This window comes from Amblyomma maculatum, chromosome 11, assembly GCF_055883805.1.
Source record: "Amblyomma maculatum isolate TAMU_Amacu chromosome 11, ASM5588380v1, whole genome shotgun sequence".
NCBI lineage: Eukaryota > Metazoa > Arthropoda > Arachnida > Ixodida > Ixodidae > Amblyomma > Amblyomma maculatum.
This window is the reverse complement of record NC_139354.1, coordinates 117,282,104-117,297,240: the sequence shown is the minus strand read 5'-3', so window position 1 is coordinate 117,297,240 and position 15,137 is coordinate 117,282,104. Positions and strand designations below refer to the sequence as shown.

Below are 15,137 nucleotides of genomic sequence, written 5' to 3'. Positions count from 1 at the left end.
GAATGGGACGATGTCCAGCAATGCAGGTGAGGCCAGCACTAAGCGGAACAACATCACTTCTGAGATGCCATGCTTTCCGCCTTTTTATCTGCTGTTCTCAAACGTCTTGCCATGCTACTTCGTATTCAGAAATGTGGCGCAACAAACACACACACAAGAGAAGATACACAACACACGCGCACACTACCATGCTGTTCCTTGGAGTTAGCAAGCCACACCAGGTGATGAATATCAGATTCTTGTGTCCCGAGTACGAAGTGGCACACGTGACAACCTTTGTAGGGACCAAGAGAGAACACGCGCGCATCGCGCACCCCGCATGTTGCTAAGACGATATGACGAGGCTTCCGTGTAGCATCGGTTCACTCAGGCGAAGATTTTAGTTCATGGCTGAAAAGAAACGCAAAGGCCAATGTTTTCCAAATATCCCGCTCCGCACCTCGCTAACACGCCAACCAAGCTAGAGGCCTAGTGATACATCAATGGATAATGGATTGGTCTGAGCGGGTCTGAGGGAGGGTCTGAGTATCATGGGCGGCTGAAAGAACCAGAGTTCTTTGAATCGCCAGCCAGGCGGCGCACGCTACCTAGCCAAGAATAAAAATATATATTTTTGCCATTTCTCACTTAAATGTCGTATACATATTTTGAGCTTATTTTGGCTATGTTTCTTTCACGGAGACACCAAGGTCAATGTACACTTCTTTATTCTTGTTTACCGTTCAATCTGCGCATTGGGTAGGTTATTGGCCTGTGGCCCCTCTGGCGGCACCATAGCAAAGCAGATGTAACGATAGGACGATAGGCCGGATAGAGGGATTGGTGGGGGTCCAGGCAACAACAGCAACTACGTTGTAAACAACGCAACGCGTTTCCTTGCTGCGCGCTTTGAAAGCACGCAGTGCGCGAGCGGTCATGCCGTCCAGAAACTGCGTCGACGAGTTTCAGAAGTTTGTGCTGGCGCATAGAAACCAGCTCGAGACCTCCGGAATACCGCCTCACTTCTGGCCCACTTTGCATTGGAAACTTCAAGAGAGCGTGCGTCCCTCTATCATTTCCCTCCTGACTGCCTCGTGCGCATCGCGATTCGTTCGTTCACGGCGCTGTTCATCGCATGTTTCCTTGCTTCGCAGGTGTTCGACGCTGGCGAGACGTTTCAGATCGTTCAGGTATGTGCAAGATCACTATTCTTTGGTGCTGGTGATAAAGGGCAGCCTTTCTAACGCACGTGGTCGTTGCTCGTGCAAGTTTTTCTCTGCTGGTGCGACAAAACAACCGATTTATTTTCACTCCGTGCGTACACTCCGTAGCGACTACCTGTCATCGTTGGTGACCGAATTTTTCTGGTGATGTTGGAAGCCAAGCTGAAAGAAACCGTGGTTTGACGTCACGTTTTGTGGCATATTCCGCATATAAAGTTCGTAGGCTGTGGGCCAGAGCGCAATTTAGCAGACATTTCCAGCACCATCGGCGTGCCGCGGTATTAAAAAAAGTGAAAGGAAAAAACAAAAGAGCTGGACCGCCAATGCCTCACAGGCCCTGCCCACTCCGCATATTCTTTTTATTCACCTTGTGCTTCATCTCCAGCGTAGCGTATCACGTCCGATTTACGCTTCAAGTTCAATTTATTCAGCATAATGTCTGGATGCTGGAAGGTTTTCAAAGAGGGAACAAAGTAGGTGGCTAGACACCTGTGGCGATGCAGCGACGCCGCATTTTGTTACTGTTAACAGATGGTTGGAAAGCAGAAATCCAAACCAAATCAAATAATGGAACAAGCTGGTGTAATATGCAGGGTTAGTGAAAAGCTCCCAAACCCCAGGGTCTACACTCTAGATATGGGGCAGGGCAGTTATGATGCTGCCATGTCTCGGGGTGTATCAAGGGGTATGAGGAGCAACATTCTCCCCTCTGAACACCTTGGCAGTGTCTAAAGTGCCTGACTATTCGCAACTCTGGAAAAACTTGTGTATCTGGAAACACTGCTCAACAGTACTGTACTATGCGGTACGGTGCTTCTCATTGACAACGTGACACATCGAAAATAGCACCACAGGCAGTGGCTTCCTGTGCAAACCTGTGGCTGGCGTGCTGCTCACCCAATCACTTTGAGTCAATTTCTCGCCTAGGCTGGACGTGGCATCCCCCTAGGTCTGTATTCCTAGTTTTCGTCGTTTTCAGAAATGTTATCTCACCAGTCAGATGACTCAAGGTAAGAAGATAACGACATTTTAAAAACAATGCAAACTGGGAATACGGACCTCAATTTCAAACTGCTTAGGAGACAATGCAGCATATTGTGCTTGAGTGCCCACATCTAACACCACTGCCTCCTCCAACCACACACTCCATGATGGAAGTGGAAGGTGACGGCACGCTGGCAATTCACTCGGGAGTGCATGACACGAATAAGAACAACAATGCAGTGGAAATGACCAAACGACATCTTAGGCACTGGCAGCATGGACAGCTCGCATGAGTCTTACACCAAGGTAGATGTAAAACTTATGCAAACACTGCACTGACATTTTGTGGAAAGCTTTTTGTAGTCTTGACCCAGGCTCTACGGTGATCACCCGATAGGCGATCACCCGATAGAAAACGTGAGAAGCAAAAGATAGTATGAGAAGCTGTAACACCAGAGGAACAGGCTGGAGGCTGACCCCAATACCTAGCTGTTTACGGATTAGTTTGTTGCTCTAAATTTTTCTGGGGAGATCCTTGGCTTTGTTTGCTTCCCTGATAATGTTTCAAAAGATTACTCAAGACATTTTCTTGGAAGGTTTGCGCTTGTTGTTCTACTTGCTTTTGGCAGAAATTTTGCCCTTTCTGTGATATGCACTTGGTGGCCACATTGCCTGGAGACACCACACACTCTGGGTGTCTCTCAAGGACATTCACAGCCAGACAAATCGTTGATGAACTCACAAGAGCAAGGTGGTACTGGCCGTACTATCTCTTGCGCTCATCTCTTCCTAAAGGATCTGTTTCTTTATGTTTAGTCCAGTTTTCGCATTTTAACCCGGCAGCGTTAAAGGCCCTGTTCACCAGTAAATACGGTGGTGGAGGCATTGATGTCAGCGCTGCAACTAAAACATTGAGCATGCGACTGTCAGTTGGTAGCATGCAGCTCACATTGCTGCACACTGATTGGACGTAGGGTTGCCTGTCATTGTGTTTGGCAGGAGCTGCCAACTTGAGCTTCTCCTGTCATATCAGAGGGTGATGTCAGAATCAGCTTGCCAAGACCTTTGCATTCACGTTATTCCTAGGCCACACAGGCACGCTCATGTGATTTGGTTAAAGTAGGGCTTTATATAGGCGTGTAGCCTACATATCTATCATACCCTTATAGGGTCACTGTCCAGGGAATGACCGTTAAAGCAAAGGAGCCCAGTGCTTCAATCAGGTACCGGAGAGAGTCTGTGGGAAATGCTACAGTAATATGCGTGCCTCAAAGCAGCGGAAATACAAATCAAACCTCTCTCATCCTCCCCTTCAGGAAACCAGCTTCCCCGTTCCCTACGAGCCGCAAGGCTGACGTCGGAGTAGTAAACAACATTCATTGTTCCATCTCGCTGACTGAAGGGTGCCACGGCTGGACTGAATGCAGCAGCGCGCGCTCCCTAGCTCATTTTTTTTTTCTTTTTTTTTTTTTTTCGCGCTCGCAAAGTACCACACCTCACCTCCTGCCAAACGCGGAGAAGGAAGGAGAATATGGCTTGCGGAGGCTAGACGACTGGACAGGAGAGTGAAAAACCTTTGCGAGGGAACGAGAGGAGAGAAACATGACAGAATCGGGTGATTGTGGTTGCTGTAACTGCGTTATTAGTTACTTTTTTCAAAAACATTTTGCGGCCTTGTGTTCTGGGGGCGAAGCCTCACAATCACCGGGGAAGAAAATATTTTCGACCAGAGGGTGGACAGTGGGCCTTTAAAGGTGGCGTTTAAGTGTCCCCCATAATTTCATTAACTGTTTGCAAATTGTGTGTATCTCTATATTAGGCAACAGCCATCAAGTATGGAAATGTGAGAGTAAAAATAGACTGAGTGCTTCGTTCTTCCCTGCTCTAGTGATGCCGCTCCATAGCAGCTGATGCCAGATGCATTTTGTACCAACAGAGAGCTGCATCTTTGTTTTTTGCCTTGGCCGATTGGAACTGGCTGTTACTTGTGAAGAAGACATTTTGTGCTCAAGTCCACTGCTGTAAGCTGCAGATATGGTCGAAGGAAAGTGCTGTGATAATTGCAATTCCACGTTTTTTGAGAAGGCAGTGGTGTAATTAAATTTTATCCTCGGCTAAGTTCAACTCTGTGACTGCATTGATGTTGCCAGTTAGTAGCAGAGAACAGATTTCCTGCTGAGAATATTAAGGATCAAATTTAGGGCCTCAGTTTTAAATTAAAACGAATCTATGATCACCAATACTTGGAAGTTGGTAGTGGCGTACCCCAGCCACGGGTATCAGCACGTAAAAACAAAAAGAGTCTTGGCACAACCACAATTTACCTGATGGACAAGCATGCGGTATTAACAGCTGTATTTATGTGTGCTAGCCTTTTCATTTAGCTTGTTCTCGGTGAAAAAAGGTCTTTATTCCGAAAATGCGGTACTGCAGGAAGAAAAAGAGTTTTTTGTCCCTTTGTTTACTACGCCAAGAGAATGCCCACTATGCTCGCCAGTCCGTAGTAGAGCTTATGTATTTTTATAATAGCTGGATGGAGTGTGTAAATAGCAAAATGAGTTTAGCAGGAAGGTCTACAATTGGTGAGGGGGAAAAAGAAGACTTTTAACCATTGGCTCGAAACATTGAGAGGGAAAGAAAATGGGTGATTTGCAACCCAGGTGGAGGAGTGCAGTGATGATGAGGACGGCAAGGAGTGCGGAGACTTGGCAGCCCCTGAGGAGCCCATGGAGACTGCCGAGGAGGGTGCCGAGAAGGACTTGGCAGCAGGGGACGTGGCCGAAGCACACAGTTACTCTGTCAAGGTGGTCGTCACACGGGAGGATGGTGTGCACTGCCAGGACTCGGAACAGTCAGTGTCTCATGCCAAAGTACCTCTTTCTGTTGTGGTTTGAAGCAAGATTCTGTTTTTTTTTCTTTGTTCCCTGCTTGATCTAGTGTAGTGTTGGATGTCGTAGCGGACTGTTTCTTCTCGGCACCGATGGATTGACAATGCCCAGTTGATGTGGCTATCAAAAAAACTCAATTTTGTGCGCTAGGTGCCTACTTTCATATTTCTCAGCAGTGTCGATCGTTGTCACCTGGAGGTCCCCACCATGGCATCTGTCATAACCCATATGGCATTTCAGAACGTTAAACCTCACCTAGCATTCTATACTAGACAAATATCAATTGCTAGTTTAATGCAGGTTGTGTCACGAAAAGAATTGCGACTTGATTTTTGAAATTTAGCAACTCCTGTTAGTGGCTATCAGTCGCACACGCATCCATATCTGCATATCTGTACTTAGGCAAATCCATTTGGTTCCAGCAAGCTGGTTTACTAGGCGCAGTATTGTTATGCTATAGTAGAATCTTGATACCATAAACACGTATGGATATGAATCCCGAAAATTCACTGACACAGAATATTGGATATTCTGAACATCTGTGCTACTGTAGATATGAATGCACGAGCCGTGACTGCGCCCTGCCTGTACACGTCGTTGAAACTACAATTGCTAGCTCCGTCGTGCGCAAAGCGGTCGGTGAACAGGGGCTCGCAACCCGCATACCACCAATGTTGCGATTGCCACTCGTGCTGTACGCATCGCAAGTGGTTAGCAGTGGCCATACAGCCATAAATGAAGAGGTCTGTTTGAATGCATTTGCCATTCTTCTGTATACATATTTTCTTGGTTCAGATGATGCAAAATTTGAATGGTACAGAAATTTCTGCACGACTCTGGGATGTTTGCATAATCGAGGTTCTATTTGAGTGTTGCAAGAAATAAATAATGGAAGTGTGAGTTTATAACCTGCCTGCACACTTGCTTAAAAGGTGCATCTAAAGCTTTTAATAGTCAGCAGCGTTAACTGCTGTGTACCGCTTCAGAGGCTGTAGTTAAAAGTTCACCGCATCCAAGCTGTTTGTCCAGACTTCAGGAGCTGTGCGTTGCATGAGTGTATCACCTGATTTGTACAGCTTCAAAATAAATCTTATGTGACTTTAAAGCAAAAAATAAACATGTTTTCAATGCTTCCAACCTGTTCAAAATGGCAGTCTTACATAATGCTCCCGGGATGGTGGCGAGACTGGCAGATGCAAGTGCCAATCGCAGCCATGTAGGGAAATGAAGTTAAGGAAAGTGTTACCAAAACTACATGACAGCTGTATCCCGACCGCCGGTGGCTGCGTTTTGATGGAGGCAAAAAGAAGTGGCATCCGTGTACTGTACGATTTCAGTGCACACTAAAAATCGCCAGGTGGTCGAAATTACTCCGGAGCCCTCCACTACAGCACCCCTTTCTCTCTTTCCGCTTTCTCTCCCACCTTCCTCCCTTCCCTTACAGGGTGGTTCAGGTGTCCACAGAACAAGTGTGACAGATACTGTGCCTTTCCTTTCCTGTGAACCAATTAATATTATTTTGGAAATAGCATATTTCCGGTCATTGTTGTGCCTACCATAGCGCGCTTGGAGTGGGAGAGCACTACTGTTTCATACAATTCAGGTGTGGGAGTCTATTTTGATGATCGATGGGGATCGCAATCTCACGTCCCAATTAACCGTACTGAGCTTTCTTCATGCCCAAACTAACAAGCATTCAACACCATAATTGTCAGCCAGGGCCACACTCCTAGTTTGAATTATCTCAATTAACATAAATTGAATTAATGCATCTCTATTAAACTTGGAAAACATTACAGAATGATGTTTATTTGAGGAATTTTCCCAATTCTCTCTTAAGATTGTGGTCAAGGAAAGAAATCCTTTCTCTGATGCACCAGCTTGTCATTTTCAATGATAATGATATTCTTAAAAAGTGCAGCCCATGTGAATGAATGTTAGGTGAGGAGGGACGATGGTGTCAGTGCACTGTTGGGGCTGCATGCAGCGTGTACCTGGTGGACCACGCGTGGACGTGCCGGCCCCAGCAGGCGCGTCAGCAGCTGCGAGAGATGCCCCGGCTGCTGCAGCGCATGGCCCAGCTCATGAAGGTTCCTCTGCCCCCGGGATACATTCTGGGACAGGTACACAGCTGTCATTGGAATTTTGCATGAACCTTTCTGCCCATAGCTGTGAAGGGCCATCTTCCCACTTGACATCACCTCACCTGAAAGAGGAGGCCTTCTTCATATTCTAGGTCATGGGTTCTCAAACTCGAGTTCTGAGGGTGGTTTTCTTCCACTCTTTGTGGTAGGCTTCTTGCAGGCGTGTGTGGACCAGAGATCTAGCATTTCACTCTCAAGTTTACGTTCATTATTATCAACCTGCATCTGCATTATCAGCCTTACCACCATGCAAGCTGAGCCATTTTTCAGGCTGTTTAACGACATGGCCGATAAGCCCATCTGTGCCAAAAACCCAGTATCTATCGAAACAAAAGAAAAAGATCACTACGTGCTGTCATCGAAGTGAGAAGTGAAAGGAAGGCAACAGGCAGAAAAACTGTGTTCAGATGAAGGGATTCAAGGCACGCAGGTCCCTGCACGATCCTGCACTAAAGTGTTATATTCCCAATGTTCGCAGCACTGGTAGCCCAGGTTGTGGGGATGGTCTGCATGGCCGGGTCTTTCGAGTGCAGTAGAGTCTCTCAGCCTCTCTCTCTCTCTCTCTGGGGAGTACTCTGGGCCCCACAGAGGAGTATCTGCCAAACATAAGAGCGAATGGGGAGCAAAGCGGCTAAGGATACCGGGCACAGGATACAGGCAGGAGGGATAGTAGAGCTTTAAATGAGGCTAGTTGGTGGTTCAAACTGGCATATAGGTGCGCTTAAACGACTACACAGAGCAATGAGTGCAAACTGTGAACTAGTGTTTATTTTCGAGAAATGCATGTTAATATACCCTTGTTATCTGAGCAATGCACATTCAAAAAAAGTGGAACTGCACAGGTGAAAGCAAAAAAAGAAAAAAACTATGCCAGAAAAATATATAAAAAAAGCAGATTAGCCATCATGAGACAGACCTAGTTATGACGTGCGATGAAGGGATATTCCACTTCTTTTAAAGGTGCATTGCTCAGATAGCAAGGGTATATTAGCACATATTTCTTGAAAATAAAAACTAGTTCACAGTTTGCGCTTGTTGCTTTGTATTGTCGTCGTGTAGGCATTTCAGCGCACCTATATTATAGTAGGAAGGAGTGGCACAGGGTAATGGGTGAGGAAGAGTGTGTGTCAAATCTGTTAAAATGTACTCGGCTTCTATGGTGCTTCCTCTGCAGCCTCATCCACCACGGCTGCGCTCACTTCATCACCTGTGCATGCTGCTTCTACCCGTAAGGCGTCGGGCTCAGCGCCGTAATAGTATTGGTGGAGTGCCTTTACACGGGCTCTGTGGTGCTGGTCGTGGTAGGATGGGTGCATATTCTTCAGGAGTGGCTTCTTGGTGTATATGGCAAAGGATGGGGAAAAGTGTTGGTTCATTAGCCGATATTCCAATTTCAAGGGAGTCTAGGATATACCGACCAGTGGAAGTTTGTGCTAGTCTGATGTATTGTGCCTGTCAGCGGGCTTCTGCAAGCTCCCCAGTCGTGTTGTGGAGTCCTTGGCCTAGTAATCTGTCCATGTGTATGTTGAGGGGAAGGTGAAGTTCGGCATGCCTTGCGGATCAAGGCATCCAAAGCATTTACACCGTGTCTAGATAGTTGCAGGTATGGAGTAGTGTAAAGCACATGGCTGAGGACATAGGCATGGATGAGGTGCGAAAGGTCATGTTCCTTCATGACCCTCTGGTGGCCCAAAACTCTGCGTTAGTTGAGGTACAATTTCGCTCCTGCAACCTGCTAGACTTTCCTAGAGGTGGGGGTGTTTTTACCATCGAAGGGTTTCAACCTCCAGTACCCCCCATTCAGTTCATTTGTTATAGCTAAGTGGAAAAAGTAGCCATTTTTGGGCCAGATGAGAAGTAGGCCAGTCCGCTACTCCGTATGTTACTTTGGGCGAGGGTAGCTGCTTCTGTAAGCTGTCTACTATGCCATCGTCACTGTCATTGGCATGTAGGATGTGCTTGAGATGGGGAATATCTGGCAGTTTTCAGGCAAGGGGGACTAGGTTGATGTTAAACAGGAAGGGGGAAGAGGACCCTTGTAGAGAGGAGGGCAGACACCCTGAAGCTTGTAGGAGGAAGGGGGGGCATTGTGTACCTCAGGTGCGGTCGGTGAGGAATGCTCGAATGCCAGGCGAGTCGTCATGATTCTCTGTGCAGCTCAGCCAGACGAACATAAGTTGCAATCTTGGAGTAACAAGTCTCATCAGCATGAGCAAGAAGTGGGAATTTACCTTAAACCCCCACATATAATATGAGGTTTAATTTCATGATAGCAAAAGCAGGGGAAAAAAAGCTTTATTCGCATGTAATGCGAATGAGGAAAGCTTAGTGAAGGCGGTTTATTTTAACTACATTTTGCGGTCGCCTGCACGCGCTCTGCGTTTGCATATCCAGCACCACCCTGTGCCAGGGGTCGAAAAAGGGCATGCATCATTTGGTTGCTGGTTCGCACTCCCCTTATTGTGCCGTTATGCTTGATCAGAGAATTTCAGGCTGCGAAGAGAAGCACAGCTCACATACACCCCGGCAATCGCGGAGGCCACGTGACCCACGGTTGCTCTAAAACATTATGCCGCTTGCATCTCAAACGCAGAGTAGCAACACACAAGCTGCCGGCTAGCGTAGGCTGCGCTTGCATCTTGCACGGAGATGCACAGTATGTGTGCCCAAGGAGTGTTGGATTTGCTACTTCAGTGGTCTATATCATGCTGTGTATCATCTTCTGAGGGTCCCTTGTTAGGTGCATCTTTCCATAGGCTGTTCTTCGGTACCTCTGAATGCGTTCAGTATCAAGCGTTTCTTGAAAGTGTGACCAACAGGCTCCTCAGGAATGATGGCCAGCTGCGTGCATTCCAATTGTAGCCAGCGTGGCTGGGCCGGCCTTTTTCAGCCATTCATTGACAGTAAGGGGCAGTCTCCCTACTTCATCTAGCCTAGCAGCACTCTACGCAGTGCAGGTGCTTTCGGCAGCTGTGATTACTTTCCTCTGAAATATGCCGAGTTCTGCTTTTGCAGTCCCGGCCGAGGTACCAACATCAAGCGAGTTGCGCTTGTCCTGCTTCCGTTCGTGTGTACGTAGTGAGATCAGTATGGCGAAATTGCGTCGAAGCCGAAACAGTCACCGTTGCCACTGCTAGAGTGTGTCTCTACCTCTCGCTGAAGCCTAATAATAATAGTGCTAAGCAAGAACGAAACCGGAACTGTAAATTTAAGCTGTAAATTTTTTGAGTGTGCATATAACAGGAGACGGTGATCTAACATACTAGTGATATCGGCAAAACAACTTCGTTCTTTATGCGGGTTTTGATGGCCTTGTAAAGATGGATTACGGAAGGCAAGAGATGGTAGAAATGAGACCCCGAGACAAAATCCTCGAATCGAAGCCGACCCCAGAGTTTTATATCTCATTTTTTTTTTTCTTTTTTTTTTTTTTCGGCGGCCTAGATTCGAATAAATATGGCATAGAGTTAATACAAAAACTCTAGAGGGAAAGCTGGGCAGGGAAACGAGCTTCCCACTGGTTCGTCGCCATCATCAAATTTGTCATTGTGGCCAGCTCTGCTCACTGCGTCAAAAATGAATAAAGGTTCGAACAACAGTTTTGAAAATCACTGCAGATAACACAACTGTAGGAAATTTCTATACATTGTTTTCATGTTTCAAGCCCATTATATGATCTTTCAGGCACCTTCTTGGTCGTAAAGGGATGATGTAGAACGATTGGAAACCATGTTTGCGAGCAGACGTAGCAGACGCCCTTTGAGTTTCGGTTTCAAATTTCAGTTTGGAGGGCCTCGAGGTCAGACACTTGAAACAACCAGAAGTTTATAGCAAACAGGTGCTTGCTCTTTCATGCATCGCGATGGCGCCTTTCTGCGCTGTATGCAAGGCAACAGCTATAAAAGTATCCGGCATATCGCTTCACGTGTGAGTAGACGTGCCACATTTTATATTTGCAAATTTCATAATAGCTGTTCATAATAATACCTGTGCCAACTAGAGTTTTCTTTCTAGCAGGTCATGTTATGCTAGATTAGATTTGTATGCTTGATTTTTTCCCCTCTTTCTTTTTTTCTACGTGATCTTAAGTTTTACACTATCTTTTTTTTATGTCAGCTGACAGGCATGTATGCTCAGACTTGTCTTACGCTGCTAAAAACTGCCTTATAAGCCTTCTGTTGGCTTTAGCAGGCCCATATATGCATCATGGCATTCCACGAATGAATCATTATTATGATATACTTACATGATCTCGTTTAATGCTACATGGCTGTGAAATTATGAGATGACTAAAATGTTCAGTCCATAACTTCGGACTGCAACTCGAATAAAAGGTCTTCAGTGATATGCCTTACCGCTGTGTGCATGTCTTGCCATGAGGTGCACAAAAACCATTATGATCCTGTTTATTTTCAGGTATATTCAGCTTCCTTATTGCCATTTCCCCAGCCTGCTAGGGTACACATTATGCTAATTTTAAAAGGTGAATGATCGAGTGTTTTCAGTGGCATCTAAATTTGTTTTAGAGTAATGTTTTGCATCGCTAATACATGCGGTAATAAAGACGATATTATTTAGCGCATTTCTGATTTCTCATAACTGCTACTCCGTATACTGAAGAACCAACAGCTGTTAAAATGGCTGGAGATGATGCTGTGGTGAGATAATCCCATTGCGACATCGTCCCGCACAGAAAAGATACGTCAGCTTAATCCTATATGAAACGCAAGGTAAAAAAATGCACAAGATCCACAGGAGTTAAGGAGCCTTTGAAATTTATAAAAGGAAACAAAATAAAAAATACGCACACAAGGCAAATCAACAGTAAACACACACGAGCACCCTTTTACATTTACTGTATGCAGCACTAGCCATCCGGGGATAGACCAAGAAGGGCCGTTGCTGTGGAATTCGTCGCTGTTTTTTTTTTAATATACTGTGGTCGCAGTCTTGCGCCAAAGCAAATTTCTGACGTGTTTTCAGGTGATCGGGCACAGAGGAGATGCATGTGTCCTCGACAGACGAAATGCATGCGAAGCGCATAACAAACAACTCGGAAGAGGCAGGACACCTATGTGGTGTTACAGTAGGTACGCGACGCAACATACCACCAGAAATGCTCCAGACGCGACAATTCTGCCGTTGTTTACAGCACCTACTCTACAGTAGCACAGTAGCCTCCAGTTAACTGCACGCCGCCATCTTCCCACGATCTACATTGCCAGCTTCAAACCATCTTCATGTGCCCGATTTAGCAAGTAAAAATCATCTGGCAACCATTAAACAGTGTGATGATAGTGACCGCGTGGTTACGCGGTCACTACTCGAATGCATTGACTGAACGGTCAGCTTTCCCTGTAGTCTTTGTATTAACTCTATGAAATACGGTATACACACAGGACAAGGGCATTTTCTTCAGAGCTGGTGAATGGATTGTGTAATTTTAAATGTGCGCCGAACAGCCTTAAGCTGCTCAAGGGCGGCTAAAGAGTCATTTTAAATGTGAACGGTATCAAATGTGGGTTCGAGTGGGAGGGAACTAATTAAAATCGATAGTATTGATACGATGCACAGTATCCTGTGGTAGATCAATCCATTCCCGTGTTGACGTGACGAAAAAAGGTCGAGAATGAGCGGTGGTTCTTGCAGTGGGGCCGTATACAGCCTTATGGTGATTAATACGGCTTGAGAGGTGATAAGCCTGTTCAAGGAGCATAGACATGAAGCATGCATACTGTCTCTCACAAGCAGGTGTCAAGGATGAAGCACAGAAAAAGAATCTACATCGCAAAAGCTCATAGCAGCAGTGAGCTGATTGAAACCGACTGTCTCTGCAGAGTGGGAAAGCCATTATTGTTTCATGCACAGCTATACAGTCAAACCCGGATAATTCAAATTTTGGTTATACCGAACTCACGGAATATCCTCTTGAAAATTCCATGTAAAAGTATAGGAAAGCTGCATAGTATATCGAACTCAATTCCTCCGGTCGTTCAATATATCGAAGTCCGCACCATGCATTGGACGGTGCGCCTTCCCCAAAGACGATTGCATCACCCTCGGCGGTTTGCCGTATGACGTTTTCAAACCACGCGCGGAAGGAATGAAAGGGCACAGTTCGGCGAAAGCTGGTCTGGAGCAGTGCCGCGCCCTTTCCCCAAAGTCGCGTACATCTGCAATGATTGCTGCCGTGCGCCAGCACGTGACGTTTTCAAGCCACGTGCGTGAAGGAACGAGAGGTAGCCAATGCAGCCGTGGTGTTCGGGAGAGGGAAAAGCGCGATAGTGTTTGCATAGAGCGAAGAGCAAGGGTGTGCCTACTCTTCTACCGAGCTTTATCTCTCCCCTTTATCTATTTTTCCCGGGCTTCGTTCGCAGCAGCACGCACTACGCATGTGCGGACAAGCCAGCTTGGCCCGTGTAAGACGCTGTCTCCAGTGTGTGTTGTGAACGCTCTGCGCGCAGCGGCTGACGTGCGATATGTGTTTCGTGTTGTCATGCTAAACGTGCGTAAGCTACGGCGGCTGCAGACGCTAAGCGGCAGTTTTTTTTTCTTTTTGCGGCAGTCGTTCATTCTTGCCATCGTGCTGAACGTGCGGCGTAGCATATGCTATGGCGGCTGCGGATGCTAAGAATCGGCAGGCTTTTTTTTTTTCTTTTTGCAAGTCATCCATTCTTACATCTATGAATCAACGAAAGCACACGGTTGGCTGCGATCATGACACCGGCTTTTAGCAATGTTCGCTTCAAAGGGCACATGCAGCTATCACGCTTTCCGATGATTCTGTGGCAGTGGACTGTGCCCGCTCCAAAGCGCGGCGTGATAAATGAAACCAGGCTTGTGCAATCAAGCCATCATGGGCACTCTGCCAAGTTCGCTCCCTGCCACCGCAGGATCTATCAAAGTATAGTCAAAAGATAAACGTGCCGTGAGGTTATTGCTGCGTAGCATCTTGGCGCGCTGCCAATAAATTAGCTGTAAATGCGGTGGTCGAAACGGAAGGACGTGCCACCAAACTTTTTTTTTTTTTCTTCAAATTCTCGGGGGCAAAAGTGCAGCAGCCATCTGCACAGGATTCCCTTTGTTTGGTCTCTGTCACCACCTTTGCCTTTTTCCCACACCTTCCCGAACTGTCTCTCCAGCACCCCACATCCGCATATCGCATATTGCCGCAATGTTATCTTACTGGCGCCGCCATGTGGCGAGCTCGGGAGACTGGCACGCGCTCGTCTTCTTCGCTCTCGGTGCTCGCCCGCCAGTCGGTTCCGTGCCTGATCTTGCCGGTGCTTTTACTTAATCCTAAGTAAACCTGCTGAACCAGTTTCACTGGCTTCTGTGACATTTTTGGTGGAGGTGCTGGGTACTGATGGCACTGATGGCACTGCTTGGCGGAGCTCTTCGCGCACAATATCCGAGATGCCCCCAACACGTGGATGTTGTTCGAGAGAGGGCAGCTTTTGCAGCTCTTCGCGCACGATGCTTCGGATAAGCTCGCGAAGGGCTTCCCTGTCGTTTCCGGCCATTGGCAAGCGGAAGTCTACAGCAGCAACGTTCGCAGAGCGATCGAAATGTACAAATCGCTGATTCAAGACACGCTCGATGCTTGTTGCTTCTCTCGTAAAATCAGCAACAGTACGTGGAGGATCACGTACAAGGCCAACGAACAGCTGCTCCTTGACGCCTTGCATAAGGTAGCGCACCTTCTTTACTTCCGACATGGACGGGTCCGCCCGGTTGAAAAGCCGAGTCATTTCTTCCACAAACATGGCGACGCTTTCATTAGGCCGCTGTGCTCGGGACTGTAGAGCGAGTTCGGCCATCTCTTTTCTTGCATCGTTGCCGAATGTTGCGAGCAGCTGCCGCCGGAAATCCTGCCAGGTGGAAATAGTAGCCTCATGGTTTTCGAACCACATCTTGGC

The 15,137-nt window shown here is 46.9% G+C and overlaps 1 protein-coding gene across 1 annotated transcript in view; it reads left to right on the top strand.

The window, feature by feature from the left end:
• The first annotated feature begins 806 nt into the window (after positions 1 to 806).
• TTLL12 (Tubulin tyrosine ligase-like 12) overlaps positions 807 to 15,137 on the top strand; it is an 86,340-nt gene continuing 72,009 nt past the window's right edge. The window contains exons 1-4 of the mRNA XM_084583991.1: positions 807 to 1,038; positions 1,134 to 1,169; positions 4,847 to 5,037; positions 7,062 to 7,197. Coding sequence (XP_084440117.1) covers positions 916 to 1,038; positions 1,134 to 1,169; positions 4,847 to 5,037; positions 7,062 to 7,197 — 486 coding nt within the window. The 5' untranslated portion in view covers positions 807 to 915. The remainder of the gene's footprint in view (positions 1,039 to 1,133; positions 1,170 to 4,846; positions 5,038 to 7,061; positions 7,198 to 15,137) is intronic.